This window comes from Loxodonta africana, chromosome 10 (assembly GCF_030014295.1).
Source record: "Loxodonta africana isolate mLoxAfr1 chromosome 10, mLoxAfr1.hap2, whole genome shotgun sequence".
Classification (NCBI taxonomy): Eukaryota; Metazoa; Chordata; class Mammalia; order Proboscidea; family Elephantidae; genus Loxodonta; species Loxodonta africana.
Genome location: NC_087351.1, coordinates 118,311,709 through 118,327,085, shown reverse-complemented (window position 1 = coordinate 118,327,085; position 15,377 = coordinate 118,311,709). Strand labels below are relative to the sequence as shown.

The 15,377-nt window shown below is 55.2% G+C and overlaps 1 protein-coding gene across 1 annotated transcript; it reads left to right on the top strand.

The window, feature by feature from the left end:
- The first annotated feature begins 567 nt into the window (after window positions 1–567).
- On the top strand, window positions 568–14,059 carry LOC135232492 (basic proline-rich protein-like). The gene is made up of 6 exons (XM_064291866.1): window positions 568–679; window positions 1,270–1,842; window positions 2,953–3,183; window positions 10,853–11,021; window positions 11,179–11,276; window positions 12,792–14,059. The coding sequence occupies exons 1-6, from the start codon at window positions 568–570 to the stop codon at window positions 14,057–14,059; spliced, it is 2,451 nt and encodes an 816-aa protein (XP_064147936.1).
- Window positions 14,060–15,377: the final 1,318 nt, after the last annotated feature.

The window sequence follows — 15,377 nt, the reverse complement described above, 5'->3', positions numbered from 1 at the left end:
GTCTCTCTTGGGCTGATATTTCAATCCGTTTGCATCCTAGAGCATATGCCAGCTTCCCGAATGTCTCCATATCCAATTGGGGCTGACGGTGCCCCCCCGCCCCCGGTAGCCTGGGTCCCTCACTCCTCAACTTGGGCTGGATGGACGATGCCGTCGCTGCCCAGCTGTGCTCTAGGCCACGTTCTCCCTCCTAGTGGCCCTGCACCAACCACAGGGAAAGCCCTGACTCCCAGCCGGTTTTCAAAGCCCTAGGGTGGGGACCTTGTGCTACCTGCCCATCACCATGCCCCTCTCCACCATGGCATTCTTAGGCCCCCACACCTCCAGCCCTCCCAGCCTCTGTGATTGGGGCTCCTGGACCTCCTCAGCTGTTGGAATGATCACATGGCCTCTTGAGGGTCCCTGGAAGCCCCTGTAGCCAGAGTCGACCCATGGGCATTCCCCATTCGCACGGCTCTCAGTTGGAGCCTCCAGCCACTGTCTCTGTTGCCCTCATTTACCCTGCCCCCCCCCCGTCAGGACAGTGGAGGGGGTGCTCTGGAAACCCACAGGCAGGGGTGGGGGGCGATGCACATGGGCAGCGGAGGCGCCGGAGTATCTGGGATCTCACTCAGAGCTAAGGGTCCCGATCCTCTGTACAAGGCAGCTGGTGAGGGTCCCTGCGAGAATCTCACCCCTGGTGAGCCTGGCCCACCGCTGCCTGGGCTCTTCCAGCTTCTCTACCACAGAGGGAGGACCACAGAAGACAAGACACTTCCTGGTTAGAGGGGACTTGCTTTCTTATGTGGAAGTCTGTGGTGAGTGAAAAATCACAGTTCCGGGAACACATAGTAAATGGGGCTCACCCTGTGCAGGCTCTAATTGTGTACCTCTGGTGATGCTTGTGTGTCTTGCAGCGCGCGCGCACACGCACATCTGGAAAGAACTAGAAGATGCTCACCAAGCCATAGAGTCAATGCCTCTGGCGAAGGCACAGGGCAGGGTGGGGTGGGGTGGTTCTGCAGGTCCAGGAGTCCAGGGGTCTAGGAGTCCGGGAGGCTGAGGGGCTGGGGACCTGGGGGTCCAGGGTCTGGAGGCGCAGCTGAAGAAAAAATTTACTTTTAAATACCGAGTCTGATTTGGTGTGTGATTTTAAAATAAAAATTGCTAAAAAAAAAATAATAATAACATGACCTTAATTTAAAACTTCACCTTTTCAGTGGGTTAAAATAAGGAAGGTGTTTTCAGTTCACGTCGCTGTTTCCCCTTGCGCTTGTGACTTGGACCCAGCGTTGGGTCCAGCGGGAGGACGCCCAGGCCCCTTTGCGAGCGAGCATACCTGCATTCCTCCACTCGCCCCCGCGTGCAGTCTGGCGCCTCCTGTGTGCGGGGCGCAGGCTGGGCACTGGGGACTGAGTCCGGACACCATGTGCAGGCGGCTCCAGGGGCCCAGGAGCTTTCTGGGGGCGCGGGAACCTCGCGGAGCTGTGCGGCGAAAGTGCGGGCTGGGAGGTGTGCGAGCTGGGGTAGCGGCGGCAGCCTCGCTGGCTGGCGGGACCGAGGCCAGCCGCACCCCTGCGCCCTGGCTCCTGTCACCACGCGGCAGTCGGCAGCGCAAGCACAGACGCGGATTTGGCGGGCACAGCGCCGGCCTTGCCAGGCGCGCGCTGAGCCAGCAGCAGCCACTTGGCAACCCTCGCAGGCCATATTGCCAACAGCATCCCTGGCCCACAGCCCTCCCCCAGATGGGCCGGCCCGCGGGGACAGGATGGTGGAATGTGGGCGCGCCAACACCCCCCTCCCCGCCTCCTGGGGGGCCTGCAGAGAGCTTCGGGGTCCCCGAGGGCCCTTTCAGAAGGGCAGGCAGGGCGCTTTGAGGAGGACTCCCACTTCTCCTTGAGAATTGAAAAGAATCGGCCCCTTGTCGGAGCCCCTGATTCGAATCGTTTGCAATTTGTCAAATTATGCAGAAGAGCCAGCAGGAAGGAACGGAAGTCGTTTGATTCTATTATGTGGAAATTAGCTTGAAAGAGACTCTGCTCGCCTGTTAGAGCTATTTCTCTCCATTTGTTTCAGGAAAATTGCCTGTGTGGCCAGGGCCTCAGCTGGCTGCGGTGGGGCTGGGAGGGCAGGGGGACTGCAGCCTCTGCTGCCCAGGGTGGAGCCCTCCCTGCAAACAGCAAATGGGTGGGGAGGGGGCTGTCAGAGGCCTTAAGGAGGTCCTGAGTGGTGCAGACGGTAACTTGGCTCAGCTGCCAGCCTGAAGGTTGGAGGTGGAGTCCAGCCAGAGGCACCTTGGAAGAAAGACCTGGTAATTTACTTCAGAAAAATCAGCCGCTGAAAACCACGCAGAGCACAGTCCTACTCTGACAACGTGGGGTCTCCATCCAAGACTGGGAATAGGCTAGACAACTGGTTTGGGCTTTTTAAAATTTTTTTATTTTAGGGGTATGTCTTAGTTATCTAGTGCTTCTATTGCAGAAATAACACAAGTGGATGGCTTCAACAGAGACATATTCTCTCACAGCCTAGGAGGCTAGAAGTCCAAATTCAGGGCGCCAGCTCCAGGGGAAGGCTATCTTTCTCTGTCGGTTCTGGGAGAAGGTCCTTGTCATCAATCTTCCCCTGGGTCTAGAAGTTTCTTAGCACAAGGACCCGGGTTCAAAGGATGTGTTCTGCTCTCGGCTCTTCTTTCTTGGTGGTAGGAGGTCCCAGTTCTCTCTGCTCGATTGTCTCTTTTATATCTCTAAAGAGATCGACTCAAGATACAACCTAATCCTGTAGATTGAGTCCTATCTTATTAACATAACTGCCTCTAATCCTGCCTCATTAACATCATACGAAAGACCAAACCAAACCCGTTGGGCTCCATCTCTGACAGGGGCTACGGCCTGTCCTTCATGCGACAACCCCCCCTCCCCGCCCCCAGTGCACCTTGAGGAGCTGATCACACTTCATGCGGTGACTGCACAGGTCAGCCCTCGGTGCTGCAGTGTCCCGTCTACCAGGGGCGGAGGGGGCTCTGGATTTCAGCACTGAACCTCGGGCCGTCCCAGGCAGACCAGGGTGGTGGTGCCCTTGGCCGGTGCTCAGTCCTGAGGGGCTTCCCTCCCCTCCTGCTGCCCCTGGTAGGCGCCCTGCCCGCCGCTGGCGCCTTCTCAGAGCCGGGCCTTCAAGACCCTGTGGCTGTTAGCTGCCCTGCTGGTTTGTCCACCATCCACATCAAACCCACTTGTCATCACTTTTTCATCTGTCATGTGACATTCTCAATCCTTTGAAATGATTTCTCCATAGTTGTAATGGTTATTCTTAAAATTACAAAAGTATGTGATAGATAGATAGCTGCCATCGAGCCAGCTCCGACTCATGGCGGCCCCGTGTGCAACAGAACAAAACGTTGCCCAGTCCTGCATCGTCCTCACGATCACCAGCATGTTTGAGTCCATCGTTGGGGCTGTGGAGCCTCTCCATCTCACTGAGGGTCTCCCTCACCCTCACTGGCCCTCTGCCTCTCCCGACATGACGTCCTCCTCCAGCAACTGATCCCTTCTGGTGACGTGTCCAAGGCAAGCGGGTCGGACAATGCTCTCTTGTGACTCATTGGGTTTTCATTGGCTGAAACTTGGAAGCCGGTCACCAGGCCTTTCCTCCTAGACCGTCTTAGCCTGAAAGCTCAGCTGAAGCCCGTCCACCATGGGTGACCCTGCTGGTATTTGAAATACCTGTAGTAATTAGCTTCCAGCCTCACAGCAGCTTGCAAACCACCACAGTACGACCGTACACAGTACAGGCTGACAGACGCGTGGTAGACAAATGTAAAGTCTGATTATACACTCCCTGCAAAAAACTCGGGCAGTAGTGAAGAATCTAGGAGGGCAATTAAAATTCGGCCCCTGAGCAGCACCCCGCCCCCCAAGTCTGCTCAGCCCTGGCCTGAGGCACCGCAGGGACGGGAGTGTTTGCTCTCCCGGGAAGGATCACAGCATGGCAACACGGAGCACGCGTGGCAGGGGAAGGGCCTTGGCGTGATGGTTGCAGGGGAGGGTGATGCTGGGAGGCAGGAGGTCCTGGAGCTGGGACATATTAGAGGCACAGAGAGGCCATGTGCTGGGAAAAGGTCAGAGGTCAGGGAAAAGACTCCCAAACTGGAGATTTGTCTGCATTTTACATCCTTCCAGGTGGGGCAGCCGCCGGTCCCAGGGCCCAACAACTGGGTGCTTCTGGGGGGGCACTGTTGCTGGCTGGGGGGGCTCTGCTGCTGGTTGATGCCCTTGACCCGTGACCTGCCTTTTCTCCTCTCTCCTTGGGTGGGCCTTCCTGTGGCTGGACACCAGGCTCCGAGCTCTGCAGGCCCCCGAGTGCTCCATGCAGGAGCCCAGGGAAGCGTGGAACTGGGGCTCAGAGGTGGGGAGCAGCACTCAAATTCACACTCAGGTCCCGCTGGCCTTACGCCTGAGGTTCCAGTGCTCCTAGTGGACGGGGCAGGGACTCAGGGCCAATTCCACGGTAGACCCAGCTGCCCTTGGTGCTGTGGGGGAGGTGTGCTCCCTCGCTCCCCTGGTGGGTGTTTCTCATAGAATTGGCATAAAGTGAAGCTCACAGATCTTGGTATCCAATCCCTCACCTGCCTCCCAGTCTGCAGCCAGTCTGGAAAACAGGGCCGTTAGTTCTCCGACTTGGCCCTTCCTTTTGAGGCTGTGGCTCCTTTTCCAGGTTCCTTGCATTTCCAAACCACATTTAAACTCTGCCAGTTTCTGTAAAAAGGTCTGTTGGGATTTTGCTTAGAATCACATTGGCCCTGTTGATCAGTTTGAGGCGAGCGACGCCTGAACCCTACAGAGTCCTTCAGCTTGAGCTTGGTCCTTTTCTCCGTCGGTTTAGTGCCTCTCGAATTCCTTCAGTGAAGTTCGGCAGTTTTGAGAGTAGACCTGGACTTGGTCCTGTCAGAGTTAGGGACCACATGGACAGAGTCTTTGCTGTGTAATCTGGGGAGGGGAATCTTGTGACAGGCCTGGGAGGGCTCTGGACTGGGAGATGGGGCCATAGCTCATGGTGCTGCCTAGCCTGTGGGTGCTGACTCCTCCGTTCAACCCTCTGGCCCACCCTGGGGAAGCATCCCCAGCCATCCTTGTTCAGGGGTTGAGAGAGGGGAGGGATCTGAGACAGGACGACAGACCCTGACACTCCTGAATCCCACCTCTCAGCCTGGACCCCGTTTTTGCCCCCCAGGTTTGGGTTCATGCTAACAGATACCCTCCCTGGGAAGGCTGCACGAGCCCCGTCCCCATCTGTCGTTATGGTGACAGGGGGAAGGTAATTTCCTGAAAGGTATCTTCCCATCACCCCTGGCAGATGTGCGCACAGATTAGCCCGGTGCCATGGTGACGCTGGCTCTGGTTCCTCTGGGGCAGCACGACATCCATTGTGACTTCGTGAACAGGTGGCCGAGGGCCGGCCAAGGAGGGAGCTAGGATGACCTCGTTAAGGACCATCAGAGGAGTACTGTGCTAGCTTTATTGTGTTTATAAATTACCTGCACCATCTTCTGTCCCATATGCCAGACTGTGGGCTTTGCCAGAGATTGGAGACCCTGTGTGGACGAGGGTGGGCATGAGGACTGGGCTGCAGGTGGACCAGGGACAGAGCTGCACTGCACCAGCAGGTGACACAGAGCCTCAGACTTCCCCATACATGGACGCACTCTCCAGGACCCACCGATACCTCCCACTGAACCATGGAACACTTGGAGGTTGTCATGGATTGAATTGTGTCCCCCCAGATTTGTGTCTATTTGGTTAGGCCATGATTTCTAGTATTGTGTGGTTGTCCTCCATATTGTGATTGTAATTTTATGTTAAAGAGATTTAGGGTGGAATGTAACACCCTTGCTCAGGTCACATCCCTGATCCAATGTAAAGGGAGTTTCCCTGGGGTAGGGCCTGCACCACCTTTTATCTTACAACAGATAAAAGGAAAGGGAAGCAAGCAGAGAGGGAGGACCTCACACCACAAAGAAAGCAGTGCTGGTAGCAGAGCGCGTCCTTTGACCCAGGGTTCCTGCACAGAAAAGCTCCTGGTCCACTGGACGGTTGATGACAAGGGCCTTCCTCCAGAGCCAAAAGAGAGAAAAAACTTTCCCCTGGAGCTGATGCCCTGAGTTTGGACTTCTAGCCTACTAGACTGTGAGAGAATAAATTTCTCTTTGCTAAAGCCATCCAGTTGTGGTATTTCTGTTATAGCAGCACTAGATGACTAAGATGGGTGCGGGGGGGGGGGGGTTGGCAGATATGTGACTCCTCCTGTACATTTCAGCTGGTCAGGTCACTGTCGCTGTTTGGTGAGTGTCTACATGAGAAGAACCCTGAAGCCTGGTCTGAAGTTGGAGGAGGGGCTCCCAGCTCAGGAATGCCCCTCAGAGCACTCGCAGACCCTGCCCAGGAGTTAATTGTTCAGGACGTGGGGTGAGCGTAGTACCTCCTGCAGTGACGCTCCCTCCGTTGTCAGCGGCGGACCTTGTGCCCAGGCCTGTTCTTACATTTTCATAAAGAAATCATCTGGAGAAGTCTTGGCAAACAAGTTCATTCATTGCACCACAAGATTTCTTTTTCTGGTACTTTCTTTCTTCTCTTTTCTTCATCAAGCGCACTGCTGATCCTATCTGGGCCACTGGCTGCCCTGACTCGGGGGTCTCCTGGCTCAGTCTGAGCTGGATTTGCTGCTTTGGGGAAGACATGGCCCGGGGGCAGTAGACAGACAGCTCCACAGCCTCGAGGTCCAGAGTCAGCCAGAGGCCCGCCCTGGCCACCTCCCGCCCCCAGACAGTGCAGAGATGCTGTGGGGGTTGCTGCTGCCCTGAGCCAGCCCTGCGGGCAGCATGAAGCAGTAGACTCCCGGGAGGAGGCTTGGCTGCAAGCAGCGTCCACCATTTTCCCAGTGGTGTGCCTCATCTTCTGTATCTCTGGGACTTGCCAGGTTCAGGTCATCTTCCGGCACAGAAGGTGGTGGTCACAGAAAGGATTCACAACGTCTGTGTCCTGGGCAATGATATTGTATTTATCCCAGTTTTCTGAGTAAACTGAGACTGACAAACCAGGCTCAGCCTGCCTGCATGTGGAGCTTGTCCCTGGGTGTATTAGTTCCCTTTTGCTGCTGTAACAAAAAAATCCTGTAAAAGGCAGACCCCAGATTACAAATGAGCTCTGTTCCTAAGTCTGTCTTTAAGTTGAATTTGTAGGTAAGTCGGAACAGTTAGGTATGGTTGGTATCTAATGTTAGTCAAATATTTGTCTTAGCATATGGTGTATAGTATACCTTTCTATGCAAAAAAAAGAAGAAACACTTCCAGATACACCTTTGACATATGAATATAGTAATAATAATAATAGTTTTGATGTGTGTCACAAAGTAACACCTGTGTTGTTACCAACTATTGTATGTATCTCAAGTTTTTAATACAATAGGCTTTACCAGGGTTGGTTGGTAAATATGGGTTGTATGTAAGTCAGATGTTTGTAGCCCAGGGACTGCCTGTATCACAAACTTCGTGGCTTAAAACAGCAGAAGTTGATTATCTCACAGTTCTAGAGACAGAATTCTGAAATGAGTCTTACAGGGCTAAAATCAAGGTGTTGGCAGAGCTGATTCATTCCAGAGACTCTAGGGGAGAATTCTTTCTTGCCTTTTCCAGCTTCCGGTGGCTTCTAGCATTCCTTGACTTGTGGCCACATCACTCCAATCTCTGCCTCCATAGCCTTACAATGTCCTCGTTTTCTGCCTGAAGACAATTTCCAGACTGTGGTGCAGGCAGGAAGAACTCAAGCAGAGCCAAAGTTCTCACTGATTTGAGGAGACAGAGATCAGAGTTTTGGGAGGTTGAGATGTCTAGAATACCATAGAAGAGGGAGGCAGGCAGAAAATGGGTTCTAGAACTCTGCATGGGGTTCCCTTGAGTCTTTGGCTAAATCCAATTAGCCTATGCATGGAATAAACCTCCAAGAGTGACTTTGGAACAAGAACAATGATCAGAAAACTGTGAGGTGAATGATTTCCAGAGCTGGGACCATTTAGTTACCACCAGTTGGGGTGGAGAGGACTCACTGAATACAGTAGAGACCCCACAAGAACCATGTTTTAGCGGTAAGGTTAAACTAGCCGTAAAGGAAAGACTACTCTAGACTCACCCCTGAAAGTGAGTCTCAAAAGGGTCAAACCGACCTGCAGGTAACCTAAATGCCTTTCAGAATAATGTCCAACACTGATTAAAGGAATATAACAGAATCCAGCACTCAGCGATTTACAACACCAAGTGTCCAGCGTCCGATCAAAAATCACTAGACGTGCAAAGAAATAGGGAGACACGACCCACAATCGGGAGAAAAACCAGTCAATAGAGATGGACTGGGAAATGACAGAGATGATGGAAATGACAGACAGGAATATTGAAACAGCTGTTATAAACGTGTTCCATATGTTCAAGGGTTCAAAGGAAAACATGAACATAGAGAAGAAAGAATCCAAAAGAAAAAAAAAAAAAAAGCCAGATGCCGTCAAGTTGATTGAAGGGAAAAACAGATTTTGTGAAGCCAAACATGGCTGCTCTCACACTTCCCATTAGTTCACTGCTGTTTCTGCAAGGTCACTGCTGTGTTCCAAGCCACGGTTATGTGACCTCGCTGAGGCAGTCTTATGTAACTCTCTGGCATTGTCTTAGTTATCTAGTGCTGCTATAACGGAAATACCACAAGTGGGAGGCTTTAACAAAGAGAAATTTGTTCTCTCACAGTTTAGGAGGCTAGAAGTCCAAATTCAGTGTGCCAGTTCCAGGGGAAGGCTTTCTCTCTCTGCTTGCTCTGGGGGAATGTCCTTGTCATCTGTCTTTCCTTAGTCTAGGAGCTTCTTGGCACAGGAACCCTGGGTTCATAGGATATCCTCTGCTCCCGGCACTGCTTTCTTGGTGGTATGAGGTTCTCATGTCTCTCTGATCACTTCTGTCTCTTTTATCTCCAAAGAGATTGACTTAAGACACAACCTAATATTGTAGATTGAGTCCTACCTCATTAGCGTAGCTGCCTGTAATGCTGTCTCATTAAACTCGTAGAGGAAGGACTTACAACACATAGGAAAATCTCATCAGAAGACAAATGTGGACAATCACACAATACTGGGAATCATAGCCCAGCCAAGTTGCCATGAATTTTGGGGGGACACAACTGAATCCATAACAGGCTTGGGGCCATCTTTGTCATTGAACACTATGAAACCTCTGCCCTCTTGCTGCTGGCTGTGGTGATCTGCTTTGGTACTTCAGCTGCCAGGGACCACTGCCCCACACGTATGTCTCCTTAATAGAGGCTCCTTTGCCGTCACACTGGAGTTGCCTGCCTCTTCTTCGGTCTCTTAGCACCCTACAACTTTGGAGGCCAATTTTAAGTTACTGGTCCATGCCTGGATATCGATTTTGACTCAGGGTGACCCCGTGTGTCACAGTAGAACTGCTCCATAGGGTTTCATGGCTGTCACTTTTCGGAAGAAGATTGCCAGGCCTTTCTTCCAAGGCACATCTGGACGAGTTTGAACTGCTGACTTTTCAATAAGTAGCCATGTGTTTATCTGTTTACTCCATCCAGTGACTGTGAAGAGAGAAGTGGAAGATACAAAAACTTCAAATGGAATTTCTAGAGATGAAAAAGACCATATGGAAAATGAAAATTTGGCTGGATGGGATTACAAACTGTAGAAGGATCAGTGGGTTCACATCAGTGTTTAAAGCAAAAGTTTGCAGACTATGACCTGCTGGCCCAATCCGGCCTGACGCTTATTTTTGTAAATAAAATTTTCTGGGAAGAGAGACACCTCATTTGTCTGTATGTGGCCTAAGGCCACTTTCGTGTCATGCTAAACATCAGAGCTGAGTCATTGCAACAGAGACGGTAGGGCCAACAGAGACGGTAGGGCCAACAGAGACGGTAGGGCCTACAAAACCTGGAAGATTTATTACCTGGTTCTTTGCAGAAAAATTTGCCGATTGCTGCTTTACACCTTGCGATCTTGTTTACACTGTAAGCTGAAGAGCAAACACTCTGTTTCACAAAGACAGTATACATACCAACTTTCAGCCAATTGGGCCAGAACCACCAAATCTGTAGAATACGAATTCCGAAGGACGGGAACATAGCCCTGGGTTACAATGTGGGCATGGCGGAACCTAAAAGAAAATGCTGGCCGAAGAGCAGGCCATTGCTTCTCTGTCCCCAGACCCTTCCCCTCAGCCCTGGACCCCCCAACTCAGCACTACCTTGTGTACTCAGGTCATTGTTTCCCTCATTTTGAGGGCCTTTTTCTCTCCCACAAGAACCCCCATGGGCAGGGAGGTCTGCCCTAGCTTTTCCCCACGGCCAGTGTGGTCCAGCCTCAGGCAGGTTCAGCCGGCTGTTCTGCAGAGACGTGGGGGTGGCTGGACATCATCATGTCCCAACAGCCCGGCTTTGGACAGGATCATTTAGCCTTCCTTTTTAACAGCAGCGTATCCCCCCTGCCCCCCACCCCTTTTCAGTTCTTAGCTGACATCTATAACTTGGGAAGCCATAAAAGCGAATGCAGATGAAATACTGGGGGGAGGCAGCATGAAAGAGATGTGAACAAAGAGGCTCTGGCCGCTTTAAATGGATCTTAAAACTGCTTTCATCTACACGCTCGCCTTGGCCTCCAGAAATTGATTCATTGACCAAATTGGCCATTTAAAATTCAGAAGCCTGTGGTCTTGGAGAGCAGCTCCCTCCTCTCCAGATTTATGGGGCCCCAGGGAGGCCCCAGGGTGCCTCTGATTTCTCTTTTAAGGATGATCTACAGTGAGGCAACAGGCCCTCCTTCCCAGAGCACACGGCTTGCCACCACTGCAAGCCTACAGAGGGCCGTGCTGGCACTGACCCCCGGACCACCGAGAGCACCGCCATGGCCCTGGGCATCTCCTCGGAGCTCTACCCAGGCTGCACAGAAGGCGTGTCCAGAGAAGTGGGCAGAGCCCAGAGGGGCCTGTGGTCCTCGTCAGTGGGAGGAGGGCTGCCTGCCTGGTTTTGTGGAGGCCTGCGTGTCCAGTTGTAACCTACCCTGGCTGTCCAGTTGTATCCTGCCCCCTCTTGGAGGCCTCCCGGCCCTCGGCTGTGTAGGCGTGTCTGTTGGCCACCTTTACCCCCGTCCCAGGACACACTGCCGTAGCCAGCCTGAACACCAGGACCCACCTGGTCGTTCTGTGGGGCCTGCATCCAGCTCAGCCAGCACACAGCAGCTCGGGGACACTGGTAGATGGGTAAGCAAGCTCAGTCCCCAATGCTCACTGACACTTCTCCCTCCTTTGACCTTGGCCTTGTGTTGGTCTGGGTCAGTGGGGAGGGATTCACTTGGAGGAGCAGGACAGACCAATAAGGGGGTGGGCGAGTGAGCCAGGGCCAAGGAAGGGAAGATGGCAGAGAACACTTCCTTATAAAGTGGCTTCCCCATGGGATTGGGGAGCACCTGCCCCTGGGACCATCCGGGAGCCTCAGAGTCACCCCAGGGGTGAAGGGCTGGGGTATTTACACCCATGTGAGCATCCAGGGTAGGGGGCAGCTGCCGTAACCAAGACCCACAGACTGGGTGGCTTGAAACAGCAGCAGTTCACTCTCCTATGGTGCTGGAGGATAAATGTCCACACTCAAGGTGCCGGCAGGGCCACACCCCTCCGCAGGCTCTGGGGAAGGGTCCTTCCTGGTCTCTTGGGTTCCTTGGCTAATGGCCGAGTCACTCCATCTCTGCCTCTGTCTTCACGTGCTGTCCCCCTGTGTCTGTGTGTGAAGCCTCCTCCTCTCACAAGGCCCCAGTCCCTGGATTTGGCTACCCTCTTCCACTGTGGGAAACCCTGGTGGTGTAGTGGTTAAGTGCTACAGCTGCTAACCAACAGGTTGGAGATTCAAATCCACCAGGCGCTCCTTGGAAACTCTACAGGGCAGTTCTACGCTGTCCTATAGGGTCGCTATGGTCGGAATCGACTCCACGGCAGTGGGTTTGGTTAGTGGGTTTTTGGTTCCACTATGATCCCATCAAGGCTCAACTCTATTTCCAAACAAGGTCACATGCACAGGCACCAAGGACTGGGACTTGAACACAACAGGAGAGCCCGGCGCGTTTGGCAAAGAAATTTGGGTGCTAACAGTAGGAGGCTGCCGGTGTGCACTGAAGGGTACAGGGGGAGCCTTGCAAGCTGTGACTCGCAGACCTGTTACTCCCCAGCAGGGCAGGGGTCAGCCTATGCCCAGCCAGCCCCCCACCTGAGGCTGTAGTCCTTCTCCCATCCCCACCTGGGGAGAGTTGGGAACCCCACACCCACAGACCCCCTTCAAAGCCCACAGTGTGAGAGACTGTCTGTTTTAATTACTGTACCTTATTTGTTAATTTTAATTATATAATAAGTGACATACTAAAAAACCATCGTTAAACTTTAAGCCTCTGTAATAATACCACTTTATTACATTTTGATGACTTTATAACTACGATACTTTATTATTCGTTCCGTGTTATTTTATGATTGCACAGTGAGATTTTAATATCTAATTATGCCACTGATGATTAGACCTAACACGGAGGCGGCTCACAGCCTGGGTCCCTGACAGCGCCCTCGCTGAAAGAAATGGGAGCCTTGCCGTGTCTGTAGGACTTGGGGTGGCGTGGTTCTAGCGTGTGGCAGGAAAGGAACCTGGAGAGGGGCTGTGGTGCGAAGACGGAGCTGCTTCCAGAACTGCATGCTGGGCCTTGATACGCCCTGGGGTCACCGCCCCCAGCCACCCCCACCTGCGCGCCCTGGGGTGGCCCAGGCCCTGGGGTCAGCGCCCCCAGCCATCCCCACCTGCGCGCCCTGGGGTGGCCCAGGCCCTGGGGTCAGCGCCCCCAGCCATCCCCACCTGCGCGCCCTGGGGTGGCCCAGGCCCTGGGATCAGCGCCCCCAGCAATCCCCACCTGCGCGCCCTGGGGTGGCCCAGGCCCTGGGGTCAGCGCCCCCAGCCATCCCCACCTGCGCGCCCTGGGGTGGCCCAGGCCCTGGGGTCAGCGCCCCCAGCCATCCCCACCTGCGCGCCCTGGGGTGGCCCAGGCCCTGGGGTCAGCGCCCCCAGCCATCCCCACCTGCGCGCCCTGGGGTGGCCCAGGCCCTGGGGTCAGCGCCCCCAGCCATCCCCACCTGCGCGCCCTGGGGTGGCCCAGGCCCGGGGGTCAGCGCCCCCAGCCATCCCCACCTGCGCGCCCTGGGGTGGCCCAGGCCCGGGGGTCAGCGCCCCCAGCCATCCCCACCTGCGCGCCCTGGAGTGGCCCAGGCCCTGGGGTCAGCGCCCCCAGCCATCCCCACCTGCGCGCCCTGGGGTGGCCCAGGCCCTGGGGTCAGCGCCCCCAGCCATCCCCACCTGCGCGCCCTGGGGTGGCCCAGGCCCTGGGGTCAGCGCCCCCAGCCATCCCCACCTGCGCGCCCTGGGGTGGCCCAGGCCCTGGGGTCAGCGCCCCCAGCAATCCCCACCTGCGCGCCCTGGGGTGGCCCAGGCCCTGGGGTCAGCGCCCCCAGCCATCCCCACCTGCGCGCCCTGGGGTGGCCCAGGCCCGGGGGTCAGCGCCCCCAGCCATCCCCACCTGCGCGCCCTGGGGTGGCCCAGGCCCTGGGGTCAGCGCCCCCAGCAATCCCCACCTGCGCGCCCTGGGGTGGCCCAGGCCCTGGGGTCAGCGCCCCCAGCCATCCCCACCTGCGCGCCCTGGGGTGGCCCAGGCCCGGGGGTCAGCGCCCCCAGCCATCCCCACCTGCGCGCCCTGGGGTGGCCCAGGCCCTGGGGTCAGCGCCCCCAGCAATCCCCACCTGCGCGCCCTGGGGTGGCCCAGGCCCGGGGGTCAGCGCCCCCAGCCATCCCCACCTGCGCGCCCTGGGGTGGCCCAGGCCCTGGGGTCAGCGCCCCCAGCCATCCCCACCTGCGCGCCCTGGGGTGGCCCAGGCCCTGGGGTCAGCGCCCCCAGCCATCCCCACCTGCGCTACAAGCAAAGGGATCGACTGGGCTACTGGCCTCCTCCATAAAGACCTTCACACCTGCAGGGGAGGTTTCTCTGGGTCTCAGGTCTTTGTTTTAGGACCTAAAATACTCAGGAGGGTCTCTTTCTGTCCTGGAGCTTGCGACCACCTGTAGGATCCTGTGGCCTCACCGGAGATCACTGGTCTACCCACCTCCTGTCACAGAAGGAGAAAGTCCGTGGTGGCCCCAGAGGATTCTCCAGGCCCACACCTCACAGAGGATCAAGCTGCTGCAGGGCTTACCTGAGGCTTACCTGGGCCTTAACTGAGACTTACCTGGGGCTTACCTGCGGCTTACCTAGGGCTTATCTAGAGCTTACCTGGGGAGATGACAGAGTAGGGAGGGGGGATCTGGTGAGGTGTCATACGGGGCAGGTGGATTTGTTCCCCAGGGCGGATGTAAAAGAGGGCCACAAAGTGGGGAGCTTATGACGGCAGACATTTATTTATTTTCTCTCAGCTCTGGAAGCTTGAAGTTTAAATTCAAGGTATCGGAGGGATTATAGTCTCTCAAAAGTCCCCAGGGGAGGGTCCTTCCTTGTCTCACAGCTTCTGGTGGTCTCGGGCTCTCCTTGGCTTAGAGAGGCACCCCCATGTGGCCTTCCTTCCTCTGCGTCTCCCCTCCTTCACAGGACACTGCTGGTATTTGATGAGGACCCACCTGCTCCAGCGTGACCTCCTGTTAACTGATAAAGCCCGCAAAGGCCCAATCTCCAAACAAGGCCGATGGCAGGAACGGCTCGGGGTGAGGGCTCTGGCGTGGTCTCTGGGTGACCTCCTCTTTTATGCTGAGACGGCTGGCCTGGGAGCTGGTGGGGAGCCGTGTGGTGCCCTCCTCCAATCCAGTGATTCAGTATCTTTGTTCAGGCCCCGGCAGGATTTGATCATCCTAGAAATTGTATCGTGCAGGCTGTGTCCCACCTGGAGGAAACTCAATTACCTGGAACCTGAGCAATCAGCGCTTCTTCCCTCTGGGAACCCCTCTGGGTCGGCTGCCCTGCCTGGGCTGCGATTCTGAAAAGGGGAGGTGAGACCCCAGCTCTGAGGAGCACCACAGAACGTCCCTGACTGTTCAGTGCAAGACTGAGACAAAGCCATGGAGGCCGGACACTTCTGACCGTTCCCACTTGGCTGAAGGTCCATAAACGCAAAATTAAAGAAGTCAGACCTCATTGCAAAAAATGTCCCGGGGGTGCTGGCTGCACACTGGAGGGTTTCTTTCCTCTGGAGGACTCCTGGGGGATGCAAATGGTTAACGTGGCCAGCTGCTAACCAGAGGCTGGTGGTTCCAGTCCACCCAGAGGCACCTTGGAAGAAAAGGCTG